Source organism: Antennarius striatus, chromosome 21 (genome assembly GCF_040054535.1).
Source record: "Antennarius striatus isolate MH-2024 chromosome 21, ASM4005453v1, whole genome shotgun sequence".
Classification (NCBI taxonomy): Eukaryota; Metazoa; Chordata; class Actinopteri; order Lophiiformes; family Antennariidae; genus Antennarius; species Antennarius striatus.
Window position 1 is genome coordinate 17,268,349 of NC_090796.1, and position 14,752 is coordinate 17,283,100.

At 48.8% G+C, this 14,752-nt stretch overlaps 1 protein-coding gene across 3 annotated transcripts in view; it reads left to right on the plus strand.

Annotated features, from left to right (window-relative positions):
• LOC137588172 (adenosine kinase-like) overlaps window positions 1-14,752 on the plus strand; it is an 88,789-nt gene that overhangs the window by 53,629 nt on the left and 20,408 nt on the right. For all 3 annotated transcript variants that reach the window (XM_068305064.1, XM_068305062.1, XM_068305065.1), the window contains one exon: window positions 7,609-7,779. In XM_068305064.1, coding sequence (XP_068161165.1) covers window positions 7,609-7,779 — 171 coding nt within the window. The remainder of the gene's footprint in view (window positions 1-7,608; window positions 7,780-14,752) is intronic.

The following is a 14,752-nucleotide window of genomic DNA, read 5'->3' on the forward strand; positions in this document are numbered from 1 at the left end:
TTGCACGCCGTGGTGTCACCGCCGGCCAAAGATCCTCCAACCTCACCCTGAACTCTGTCGCTTCATGTGGGTGAAGTTTGGTGCAAAGTGGAAGCGGAAACTCAGCAATTTATACACATTTAATTGATTTTAATGCAGTTTTTTTAATTAAAGTTACATCCAAAACAATCAGTAAATTATTAAAATGTATTTTATTTTGTCTTAATATTCAAAATTTTTTGGAATTTGTCTCATTTCAAACTATTTTTGTCCTTTAAAGCAGCTCTGATTCCCTATTCTCTGACTGTCCCTGATAGGCTGAGCTGCATCATGTGACCGTGGAAGGTTAAAACCCGCCCCTGGAATCCCGTCGGTATCATCATTAATTTGACGGCGTAACAGGATGCATCCAAACACGTTCTCTCCATCTCAACTCTTCCCTCCTTCTTCTAATTTATATTTCTAATTTTGCGATAAGGGACGAATCTCTCTTGTTGGGTGTTCCCCTCCGGGGGTGGGGTGGGGGTGGGGGGGCAATCGTATTACATTTTCAATTACACGATTTAAAAAAACAAACTTTAAAATAAATAGGCATGAATAATTAAGTTGTTAATCTCTTCTTCTTCTTGCTGCTGAATGCGCGCAGCTATTATTAGCATGAGCGTTAGCGGCGGCGGCGGCGGCGCGCGCCGGGCACCCACAGCCCCTGCATTGAGTTTGACAGCCTTCACACAATATTGTGCAAGGGCGCTCCCTGAGCTCCTCATGCTGCTTAAATGTAATATGGCAGATGGATCGTATTTGCAGGGAGAGCTCGGGTCTCACCCTCCCTCTCACTCTTTTCCTCGCCGTCTCTTGCCAGTACCTCAGACATTTCAAGGGGGGAGAAATATGTATCAAATTAACTCTTAGCAATGGGGCCTCTGAGCTCCCTGCCCTTGTCTTTTCAGCAATCAGAGCTTTGTTATTTTAGTCTTTCAACCAAAACCAAACTGGATTCATTGGCTTCGGGCAATTATCTGTAATTTTCCAACCTGGTTGCGCTAGCGTTTCACCGGGAGCGACGGCGAACACTGAAAGATTTGTCTTTGCTCGCGTCGTCGTCGTCTTTTTTTTTTTTTTTTTTTTAGCAGTTAAGTGTGCTAATTCATGTACATCCACAGAGTGGCACATTTTGGAAATATTCACTTCCCCCAGCGGCGGGTGAATGAATGTCTGCACGCACCGGAGGTCGATGAAACCAGAAACGGCCGCGCGGCGTCGACGCTCCGGTGCTGAACCTCTGCTTTCTACATCTGACCCACATATTAATACATGCTTTCAAGCCCTGACATCTGTTTTCACATTGCACAGTTTCATCCCACTTTTTTCCATCGACCCCCACCCCCCACCGACTCGACTTTTCCGTTCCTCATCCTGCTCTCAAATGGTGTAAGAAGCTCGGTTTGACTCCAGGAGTAGATCTGAGTTGGTTTCCCTTCCTGAGGTACTGGAGGAGGGAGAACGGCTCGCACTAAAATGCTAATTAAGTGCAGTGTGGCAGACGAGGACACTTGAGAGTGTATGCATTAGCAAATTTTAGCTCCCTGCAAACCAAACAATTTGTTCTGGGCTAATCTCCCAGTGATGTAGGCAAGAACAACAGCAGGAACCAGAGCGACTAGGAATAGACCAGAAACGTGTGGCTTTCTTCTTCATCACCGAGATAACACGGCGTTAGAATAAAGCGCCTCCTCTCAGAGGTAACATATGGTATCTGTAAGGGAGAGCGGGTTTGAGCGATGTGCGCAGCTATTTTGCGGATTAGTATTGGCATGTAAATGCTCTTGGCTTTAAATCTTGTCTGTTTTAGATCTTAAGTACATTCCTTGGCATCCCTCCCCAGCGCTCAGGCTGGCCTCTTCCCCCGGCCAACACATTTTTTGAAACTGTTGAGCTTAACAGGGGAGCAAAAAAAAAAAAGGCAGCCATTTGAAAAGACCCTGAAGCTGATATCAAATTAGTTTTAGTGCGATACCACTCCAATCCAAACCGATCCTTCCAGTGTGGTGATGCCAGCAAACCCTTAACCTCAGGTTTGGGTTAGAAACCTCCTTCTTTTTTTTTTATTTATTCTTTCCATCCATCGCGGCGCAGAGCGGAGGCGTCTGAGGTTAATGTAATTACGGTTCCTGATGCTCCTACAAATTGCAGGCTTCTAGCGTGACACTCCTGCTCGGATCTGCTTTATCCCGACCTTGGCCAGGTATGTGTGGTTTTCCAGGTGCATCTCCGCCGTATATTTCATCTCAACACTGGGGGGTGGGGGGGTATCCACTGTCTTGGAAAAGGGATAATATTTAAACCAGAGGAACTGTTTTTGAAATAAATACTGCAGCAGTTAATAAGTGATGTCTCTGCCCAGTTGTTAAATCCACCGTTTGTGGTGCATTAATGTTGCCCCAGAGACCCCAGAGCTGACATGATAGCCCCCCTCCCCTCCGTCTCGGAGCCCTCCCTCCTGTTTCCAGTACAGTTTGGCCCCCCTCCAGCTCCCTTTAGAAGAAGTGGATGAATTCCTAGATGTCTGATAAGCTCCAGCGGAACATGATTCCTAATGGAAGGGGGAGAAGAAGAGGCAGATGCTATCGTCGCGGTTGGAGTTGCCCCGCGGGGCGATCAAACATCCTAAAGCAGCGGCCGGGTTGTTGTACATTCATCCTCTGTGTAGCTCTAACGGAACTGGAGTCCAAACGGAACCGAACGGACTCGTCCACGTAAAACAAAACATCATCAGCGTAACGGCGTCGTAATTGTTGTGTCCCTTTCCCCCCAAAAGCCTTAAATGAGCTCTTTTCATGCACCCCAGTGACGCCATTAATCACCCACCTCTGTTTGTTTGTCCTCCGCTTCCCCCGCCATGTGTGAAGGTCTTGTTTCCACCCCCCCACCCCCCGCCACCCCCGTGTTTGCGCGTGAAACAGCAGGACCTTCGGGATCAGGGGAGTAAAATATATGTGGATGGCCGGCGTGGCGTGCCGGAGACGCCTCGATGGCGATGGAGTCCCGCTGAGCTAATGAAGCTCCAAACCCTCGCCATCGATCCGCCGGGCGATGGTGCTTCAAGGCGATCAGTGAGGAGGAGAGCAGTGTGTGGCCTCACACACACACGCTCTGATCTGTGTGACATCTAATTCTGTGTAATGAACCCTGTGCACCAGAGAGCGTGATGGGGGGGCCGTCTATGGTAATGACGGGGATCACACGGTCTGGGCTGCTATTGAAGCGCTGCTGGTTAGCGCCCAGGCTCTCCTGACAGCACCAGAGTCATCACTGGAACAAACGCCTTCGTAAAATAGCCTCAGGTTGAATGAAGAGCGTCTAGTTTGACGCTTCCTGCTCAGATATTCCATCCCAGTTCCAGGATTGTTCATCTTAGATTAGGATTATTCACCTTTTTTGATTTACCGTCACGTTAGCCGTCGGAAAACAATTAAGAAATGATCGGAATCGTGAAATAACCAGAAGAAGAAAGTGGTTTTAAGGCGTGTAGAGAGGTGTGACAGCGGGCCAGGCTCGTCTGAAGCGGAGCTCCATTACAGATGTGTTTAGAAAAGGTGCACCACAGGGAGTCAGATGTTATGTTGTATAACTTCATCGTCTGACTTTGGTTTTTTTGATTCAAATTGAAGATTCCCGAGGAAACAAACCCTTCATTGTGGATGAAATCAAAAATGCCCGTTTGGGCAAACAGCATCCTTGACGTATTTCTTTATTTCTTTATTTCTACACTCTTGTGTTTTTGGCCTCTGAGGAAACACAAATCCAACATTCACTTTTTACTTTCTGGTCGGATGTCGTGAAGCCGTCTTTAGGTCCTGAGGGGGATATCCGACTCTGAAGTCGCTAAACGTTCCACTATGTTCATCAGCTAGTCGCTAACTGTCTGCCTGCCATTTGGTGCTGGGCTCGTACCGCACAAAGGGATTTTCAGGGCTTTCTAGCCTGAAAACAGCTGCCGCCTTCGTCTGGGATTGGATCTGAGGAGAGCAGCGAAAACGCTTCTGCTCTGTGCTCTAACACTGGAGCCGAGAAATAAAAGAGTTTAAAATCTGGACAGAGCCAGAGACACCTGAAGGTCCAGGTGATAAGTCTGCTGCGTCACATCTTACTTTAAATTCAATAAATAAGGAAACAAAGCTCAGGAAACATCAAGAAAAGAATCTGTGTTACAAAACTCATGTTTGTTGTAGCCGTCATGGTGCTTTTCGTCCATCCGGGTCTCAGTGGTTGCATTCGGACCCAGTCTGGTTGATCTGACCCCTGTTCCCGTGGGGTCACGGTCCAGCCAGCCCTAAGGCCACCTGCTCCCCCTCGCTAACGGAGCTAACGTTAGCTAGACATGGGTAGCCGTTGGGCTCTTGTGTTATGCTGCCCCTGTATTTTTATATTTTTGTGACGACCTCCACGTTCTGGCTATTTTTCACACTTTGCCCTTTTAAAGATAGTCTTTAAACTTTAAACCCTCCGAGAGAAACTGGGGAGAAACTTGACAAAGAAAGGATTTGATGAAATTTAGCAGAATTTCAGAGGCCAAGTGGTGATGGTTTAAATTCCCTCCATCATTCCTGAGTAATAGGAAGTGTCAAACAAAACCTGGGTGACACACTGCCTTCAACACTCCCCCTTTATCCCTGCAGAATTAAAATAGACCTGAAAGGAGGAAAAAAGCCTTTCTCTTCCGTGACCACCTCTGCTGCTGGTGCAAATGAAAATGCCCTTCCCAAAATAGATCATTTTTACCCTTCAGATGTCCACTTTTATTTTAAGCCCGGTGACACCATGCCATCCATCACAGGCAGTGTTTCAGCCCCCGGGAAAACACTGATACAAAGCAGGGAGAGTGTGATAGCGCTCTGCTGCTGTGTGTTTGGGACCTCTATGGTTAGATTACCACTAATTTCACCTCAGAGTAGCATTTAGACATTTTCTTTGTGTGATTTAAGTGGAAGTCTTTCCTCTTTTTAGGGTAAACATTGAAAATGGATGCCCTGCAGTTCCAAGTCTTCCCTCAAATTATGGCTCGACACAGCCAAACATCGCTCTGCATTACCGTCTGCCAGGAAAAAGCTTGTCTGAATGCTTTATTGAATGTTTTGGCTGGGTGGGATTGTACGGAGTGTACCCAGAGCTTTGATCATTCTGACCTGGAAAGGCGATAGTCGTCCCCACTTCACATGGCTCTCTGACACCTGAGAAACTGGATCCGGTATTCTGGACACGCGATCCGCACCGCAGCGCTAAAGACTTAACGTCTCCCGTTTCGTAGACGACTGATGGGAACTGGAATTTCACATAGCTCAACCTTTTTTTTTTTCTGCGCCTACAACCCACTGGAGTCTCAACGTGTGGAGCCTGGTGGAAAAAATGGTTTTACATGCATGTAGTATTATCTTTAATTCAAAAGCAGTGATACACCAGAGGACAGAGACAGCATTTATAGAGCATTATGGAGGCTTCGTAGAGTGTTATAATGCACTCATCGTGCTTTCTGATAATAAACATGAATTCCACTTTAAAGTTTCTCATTCATATGTGAAACATCATCCTGTGAGTTCTTAGCAATCAGTCGACCTGTAGTTTATAATTACAGCTAGTCCTCAACATACGAACACAACTGGTCCTGAGAGATTGTTCATAAGCTGAATTGTTCGTAAGTTGTTATTTATTAGATTGCAATCTAAAATCTTCATTCGAGGTCATTTAAATGTCATTACTACGCTAAATACTAAGGGATTATTCCCTAAGACTGACCAGAAACCACCAGACCACCACCACTGTCTTCACCATTCTTTGGTTTATCATCATGATGAACAGTAAAGTACCCAAGAAATGAAGCCTGACGCTCTGAGATGACAACAGAGACAACAAGCAACAACAAAAGGGAGACGTGAACACAGCGGTGCTGCCCCCACAGGGGTTGTGGCAGAAAGGGGAACTGCAGGAGGATAGTCGGATATGGTGGCACACGTTTGTTCGTATCTACGAATATTCGTAGGTTGAGGACCACCTTTGGACCACCAGTAATGTTTTATCACTGTTTTAATTTGTAGGACTTTATATTTTTCACATTTCTGTTGTAAAAAAGTTTGAATCCAGTGAAAGTTTTGCTGGTTTAGATTTATTTCAGTCGTATTTGTCGTCTTGTTTTAGTGCTTTTAGCAGAGGCGCCTCGTATTAAGAGACTTTTTTGAAGTAAAATATGAAACTGATGAAATCCTCTATGGAGCTAATGTTACCTGTTTAGTTGGTTAGTTGAACAAATTTGCAGCATTGCAGCACTTTGAACTAACTTTATTTACCTCAAAACACCGTCCTCATCTTTGTTAACTGAGTCAAATAAGAAGTGGAGTTTTGTCGGAGCTCGCCGTGGAGATGAATCACTCAGAGACGGTTCTGCGTTGCGGCTGCGAGCTGTGAAGCGATGGCGGCGGCGCTCCTGAGGCCAGAGGTAAATCATACGGAGCCGGTTGTGATTAGAGAAGCCGCGGCGCGGCGTTTAAAGCTCACCTCCCCTCGGGACGTTTGATGGAGCCGCCGGCCTTTGATCAGCGCTAACATTACGTTAACCATGACAGTTTATTTTCAACAACCCCCCCTCCACAAAAAAAAAAAAAAAAAAAAAAGACCATTTGTGTCAGAAAACAATCTGCCCTTCCTCTGACACGTTGGCACTCGGCTAAAGGAAAACGTCGGGGTCAGTTTTGGGCCATTAGCCCGGAGTGAGCTCCCTTTGTGCTCCCAGATCCATTTGAAACACCTTCCCAGAATGCAGCAGATGCATCGCAGCAACGACCAGGCCTCAGATTAAACTTAAGGATGTTTCTAGAAGTGAAAGACGCCCCGGATGTGTCATAAAGATCCCCCTTGATGGGCGGTCGTGTTGTGTTTTGGCCCCTTTTCCTCCTCCTGGAGGTCACTCCTCTGCTGCTGCAAATGTCACGGTGCTTTAATGAGAGCTGAACGTTCACAATGGGAGCTTTGGAGGCAGATTAAATGTATCGGCGAGCAGAAACTTTCCTTTCCTCTCACCCCTATTGTGACACAGTAGTTTTACAGAGCAGCTTGTTGCTGAAAAACAAGGTTAAGGAGATCGGTATCAAAGCAGGAGTGTTCCTGAGCGTCTGGCTTCGGGTTTCCACCTGCAACACAAAGGTGTTTCCTTACCTGATTTGTATTCATTCACACAATGAGCGGAGCTGCTTCTCTTGTTTCCAAGTAAGGAGAGTCCAGACGAGACTTTTGTTCGCCCGATCATCGGATCCTCCAGGACGAGCCTTGGAGCTCGTCCACGGTTCTTTGTGTCCAGGATGGATTTGTTCCTCCTCTTTCTTCCTCTTTATGTTCCACCAAAACCATTCCAGATCAACGCTTGTTTCTGTTCCTGCTGGCTCTGTGTTGTTTCAGTCATACCGAGCCGTGTCACCCTAGAATTGTCTTGTCAGAATCCAGAACCCACAAATTAGCAGGTTCAAGTGTTTCGCCTCTGTTTTGGATGCGTCCCGCTGTCACGGCGACGCCGCCGCCGCCGCCTTACGCTCGGTTCAGCCCGGCTCAGCGTGACGGAAATACATGTTTTCTTGTTTTCAGGGGTTTTTCCTGACCGTGTCCCCGGAATCCATCCTGAAGGTGGCGAAGCACGCGTCCGAAAACAATAAAATCTTCTGCACCAACCTGTCGGCGCCGTTCATCTGCCAGTTCTTCAAGGAGCGGCTGATGGAGGTCATGCCCTACGTCGACATCCTGTTCGGCAACGAGACGGTGAGTCAAACCGTTTCTGATACTGCTTTAAGTTAGCATGATCAGTGCCCCCCCCCCCCCCCAAAAAGATGGAATCAGGGATGCCTTTAACCGATCAGCGTTTAATAAAACCTGAAGTAATGATCAATAACGAATGAGCGCTGGTGCGTCGCTGCAGGTGAGTTCTGCTTTAAAGCATCTCTCTTTTATCACGTCCTCCACAAAGCGACCAATCAGAACCCCCCCCCCCCCCCGATTGTTCATCTCCATCGTGTCGCCGTCTCGTGCCGGTTGATCCATTGATCTTCCTTTTAGCGGAGGCGAGCGGCGGGTCAGAGGTCAAGATGCGGTCGCGGCTGGGAAGTCTCCTCTGACAAGGCCTCGGTGGGGGGGTTGGGTTTGGTGGTGGTGGGGGGGTAATCTCTGGACTGAACCCACCTCCCTGCTGCTAAAGCTACTAAACAGCCCGGCTCCGGGTTGGGGATGGGGTCCACAAACCGGGACAGAACTGGAAGAAAGACCTCAGCATCGGAGGATTTATGGCTCCTGCTGACTTCAGCATTTTCCTCTTTTCTTTCCTCCCCCGACACAACACCCCCCTTTCACTCGCGACCCCCCCACCCCCGGTTCACGGCTGTGAGGAGCGATTCTGTCTGTACATTTTGGATCCATCGCTCTGCCTCCAGCGATGAGGCCTGACGGGGTCCAGGAGAGGACTCACGCTGGTCCAGAGTGTTTTGACTCCTTTTGGCCTTCCTCTGAGGGGGTGGGGGGGTGGGGGGGCGGTGGGGGGGGCGGCTGCTCCCTGCTCCAGACCTCCCATTGTGCACAAGCCAGACGGGGTTAGCAGTCATGCAGCAGAGCGTGGTGAGTGACGGACAGCGGGGCCGCCTCGGCCCCCGTCCCGCCTCCTCCTCCAGCCGGGGACGGACCGGCCGGGTCGGGTGCTGCCCCCCCCCCCCCCCCCGACGATGGAGAATCACATCGTTTCAGTCGTGCAAAATGTGCTGAAAAAAGTCCAAAAGTGGCGTTAAAGGTGTTTGTGACCAATCACAGCCTCACGTCACCGACTCCCATCCATCCTGTAATTACTGCCTTTTTGGGACAGAGTGTCTGTTCCTCCAGCAGCGAGGGGGGGGGGGCAGGCGAGCCACGGGGCTCCTGCTGGGGGGGGGGCACTTCAAACATGACTTCTCGTAATTGGTGAACTTGTTGTGAGATAACCCGGGAACAGATCGGGTCTAATGGAGTCCTCCTGGGCTCTACCTGACGCCCCCCTCCCTTAATGGCTGCACTTAATTAGACCCGAATGAGGGAATCATTACGCCTGAGAAACACACGCCAGCGGATTCGCCGATAAAATTAGACACGATTTGCGTTTGCTATTTGAGTAAAGGAGATAAACGTCACGACAGGGGGGGGGGGAGGATTGAATCATCATCATCATGGGCGGGGGCGCCGGAATGTTAACCGCATCGCAGACACACGGAGGACTAAACAAGACTGAATTAATCACCGCAACTCGCGGGGTTAAAGCCGGGATTCAGGGCGTTCAGTGTGCCTGTGTTCCTTAATGGAACACAACCAGCCCCCCCGCATCTCGTTCTTTACCACGAGTTGGTGGATGGATACGACATCAGTGAGACCGCATTTCGTTCTTTACCACGTGTTGGCGGATGGATACGACATCAGTGAGACCGCATCTCGTTCTTTACCACGTGTTGGCGGATGGATACGACATCAGTGAGACCGGATCTCGTTCTTTACCACGTGTTGGCGGATGGATACGACATCAGTGAGACCGCATCTCGTTCTCGGTGGAGTAGGGACCAGACTTGTGTTTGGCGGTGACAGAGACGCTGCGAGGCTCTGCAGACGTTGAAACACCAAACGCTGGTCCTACTTTTTGGGTCTCCAGAGCGAGGTGGGACGATACCAGTGAGTCGGTGAACCTTTAGTGAAGCGGTGCTGCAGATGAGGAGCTTTTTCCCCTCCAGTCGACACCCTCCTCCTCCATTAGCATCACGTCCCATTCGGCTCCTCTTGCTCAGGGGGGGCTTCTTTTGTTTTTATGGTCCCAGCCTCGTCTCCCACACCAGACAGCCACTCTAATTGAATACCCAATAGGTGAGCCATTTAGCACCAGTGCAAACGGCGTTGGGCGAGGTATTAACGTGCTTCGCCGAGGAAAAGGAGTCATCATCGTTTCAATGTTCAAGCTGTTTAAAAGCAGCATTTAGCCCCGCCCCCCCCGGGGCGTGAAGGCAGAACGACATGGCGCTCTTCATCCTCCGTCCTGTGTCAGAGTCTTCCTCGCCTCGTATTTTGTATGGTTATCTTGCTTATTTTGCCATCTATCCCTCAGTACACACACACACACACACACACACACACACACACACACACACACACACACACACACACACACACGATGGAGGTGGAGGGAAACAAGCAGCGCCACAGAAGGTTACTGTCATGAAAAGCCCTTCAGGCGTTTTGGAACCTGGCCCGACTTTTTCTCCATCTGCATGCAGTGTGTGTGTGTGTGTGTGTGTGTGTGTGTGTGTGTGTGTGTGTGTGTGTGTGTGTGTGTGGGTGTGTGTGTGTGTGTGTGTGTGTGTGTGTGGGTGGGTGTGTTGGGGGTTCAAATGATTTTTCCAGGACTGGCTGAAGTGGGTGTAGGAGTACACACTATATACGTGTGTCTGGAAAGAAGGCAGACAGAGGGGATTGTGGGTAATATGACGGCGGTTCTTCGTCATCAGACATTCGTTGGATCGGGAGCGTCATCGCCACGGCGAGGCCTGTAGCTGTTTATCGCCACGGCGACGTGACGTGCCCTCTACTGTCAGTGTGTGTGGATGACGGCAGGTTCACTAAAGCCTCCTCAGGGTACGGGGGGGTCGCCCCCCCCATGACAGCTCACCCACTGGAGGTAGAAACATCCCGTCTGAAACAAGGAGACGCGAGAGTCAGATTAGCGCGTTAGCGAACCCCCCCCCCCATCTCCTGTCAGAGCTGTCGGCGCAGATGGGGGGAGAACATGAGATGTTAACCTCCACGTGTTTATTCACGAGGCCCCCCCCCAGGCCAACCGAGAGGAAGAACATGGAGTCATCTCCAGAGCGAGTGAAGTGGAACAATCACAACGTGTCATCGGAGACAGGAAGCTGCTCGCCGCCGCCGCCGCTCGCTCTGTGGCGTTCACAGCTGAGTCCTGATTTAAACGTGCTGCTTCCTGATGAGTCACAGCACTTCCTGTCAGCGCTCCGACCTTTGTGACGCGCACGCGGGATGAGTCACAGTCGTGCAAAAGCGGCGTTTTTAAAGCAGCATCATTTTTAAATAAGATTTTGCAGGAAAAAAAGACCCGAAAGGCTCACAAACGGACGCCAGCCGACCTCGTTTCGCTGTAAAATCAGCGACGACGGAAACATGTGGCGTCACCGAGAACAGAGCGACTTCCTGTTTGCAGAAACATCAAACATCTAAACCCCGTTTCAGTCACAATCTGAACCTTTTTCCTGCAAAACGCTGAAACGTTGGGACGTGAAAGCAGATTGTTTTGAACCCGTTGGATGTCGGTTCAGACGAATCCGACAGGACAAATCCAGAATCCTCTCCTCCTGGTTGAAGATTTCTAGAAGTGTTCACTCAGCTGATTGTCGCTCCAGTTTCTCTCCATCAGAACTTCTCGACATCTAAGATCCAGACTCCACCAGAGCCGTCTGGACGGATCACCGTCACCCGCAGATAAGAGGAAAATCCATCTTTTGATTTTAAACGCTCGCTGTAATTTTCTTTTTCCCTGGTGAATCCGACGTCTTATTTGCAGGAGGGAGATGGTGTGATTTCTTTCAAATGTCACTCAGCCTCCCCAGCCAAGAAACGCTTGGAAGCGCTTCAGGAGATCAGATGAAGTGTCGTTACCGCAGAGCGCAGCTACACAGCGTTCCTGTTTTTCCTGGATCGGCTGTTTTGTAAAGTCACGACGCTCCGGTCGCCAGCGCGGCTCCGCCGGGGGGGGGGGGGTCCAGCTAACCACTGTAATCACCACCGCCTCCTCCAACCTCCAGATTGAACTGTGAAATATTCCAAAACGCTGGGGTCAAGAGGGGGCGCGGTTGGGAACAGGAGAAGGTGCGGCGGCGGCGTCTTTGACGAAGAGAGGAGGTGGACGGGGGGGCTGGCCGGCGCTCGCGGCCGGAGGAGGAGAAGAACGACGGATGTAAGAGGAGACGCAGCTCCGGTAGCAGATCGATAGTGCCCACGATGTGCCGGCGCTGAGGCCGGCGTGTTCCCTCCGGCAGCAGGATGGAGAGCAGGAGTCAGCGTTTAGCTGGAGGGTTCCGGATCGCCGTGTCCTTCCCACCCAATCAATGCTCTCCTCCACACACACACGACCTCTACGGCATCCTCACAGTTCTCCTGTAATGCACATGTGTCAAACTCACGGCCCGGGGGCCAAATGTGGCCCTCCACATCATTTTATGTGGCCCACAAGAGCATAAAAGGTCAGTGTCTAAAAATAAATAGGTCAAATGTGTGATGTGACAAAAACTACATTTCCCACAATGCAGTAGTTCAGCCCATTTTAACTTTGACAAAAACGTAATCAAAGTTAATGTCCTCATTTATTATTATTGATTGATGGTTTGATCCTTGATTGATGGAGTTCTGTGGGTTTAATAACCTGACAAATGAAAAGGATTTATGTTAGAACAGAGAAACAAACAAACATGTTTTTTCTGTCTAACTAATGTTTGGAACTAGAATCAGTCAGAAATTCAGTTATTTAACATTAAGGAGTAGTTACATTTAGTTACATTACACTGAGTTACATTTAGTTACATTTATTAGTTACATTAAGGAGTAGTTACATTTAGTTACATTACACTGAGTTACATTTAGTTACATTTATTAGTTACATTAAGGAGTAGTTACATTTAGTTACATTACACTGAGTTACATTTAGTTACATTTATTAGTTACATTAAGGAGTAGTTACATTTAGTTACATTACACTGAGTTACATTTAGTTACATTTATTAGTTACATTAAGGAGTAGTTACATTTAGTTACATTACATTGAGTAACATTTAGTTACATTTGTTAGTCACAACGCTAACTAAACCAGCTGGATGAAGCCATCAGGTGGTTCACGTCTTAGCTATGCTAACCTGGAGGGGTTTAGCCTTCGGTGTTAACGGCCCCCCACCTGCCACGCCCTCTTCATCACACCGGTCGTCCCCTCGGAGCCTCTGACCGGCCCCCCCAGGCGGGGCTCTGAGCCCCTCTTGAACCACGAATGGTTTGAATTATGGTGGAGGGTTGTTCCTGGACTAGCACGCGAGCCCCTCCAGAGCCGGTCTTTGTTTCTCATTAGGGGATAAATGGAGGGGGGCCAAACCCTCATGTTTATTATACACAGGGGGGGGGGGGGCATGGTCACTGTTCTCCACAGCTCACAGCAGAGAGCCGCCGTTAGCTCCCTGACCTCTGTTTGCTGCGCCGCAACCAAACGTCTGCTGGTTCATGTGGATAATGAGAACACTGTCCTACACACTCTACACACACCCTACACACTGTCCTACACACACTGTCCTACACACACTGTCCTACACACACTGTCCTACACACACTGTCCTACACACACTACACACACTACACACTCTACACACACTGTCCTACACACACTGTCCTACACACACTACACACACTACACACTCTACACACACTGTCCTACACACACTGTCCTACACACACTGTCCTACACACACTGTCCTACACACACTGTCCTACACACTCTACACACACTCTACACACTCTACACACACTACACACACTCTACACACACTGTCCTACACACTCTACACACACTACACACACTACACACACTCTACACACTCTACACACACTGTCCTACACACTCTACACACACTACACACACTACACACACTCTACACACTCTACACACACTCTACACACTCTACACACTCTACACACACTACACACACTACACACACTCTACACACACTACACACACTACACACACTCTACACACACTACACACTCTACACACACTACACACACTCTACACATACTACACACACTACACACACTCTACACACACTACACACACTCTACACACTACACACTCTACACACTCTACACACACACTACACACACACTACACACACTCTACACACACTACACACACTACACACTACACACACTACACACTCTACACACACTACACACTCTACACACACTACACACACTACACACACTCTACACACACTACACACTCTACACACACTACACACACTCTACACATACTACACACACTACACACACTCTACACACACTACACACACTCTACACACACTCTACACACTGTACACACACTCTACACACACTACACACACTCTGCACACACTACACACTCTACACACTCTACACACTCTACACACACTACACACTCTACACACTCTACACACACTACACACTCTACACACTCTACACACTCTACACACACTACACACTCTACACACTCTACACACTCTACACACACTACACACTACACACTCTACACACTCTACACACTCTCTACACACACTACACACTCTACACACACTACACACACTCTACACACACTACACACACTACACACTCTACACACACTACACACTCTACACACACTACACACTCTACACACACTACACACACTACACACACTCTACACACACTACACACTCTACACACACTACACACACTCTACACATACTACACACTCTACACACACTACACACACTCTACACACACTACACACACTACACACACTCTACACACACTACACACTCTACACACACTACACACACTCTACACACACTACACACTACACACACTACACACTCTACACACTCTACACACACTCTACACACTGTACACACACTACACACACTACACACTCTACACACTCTACAAACTCTAC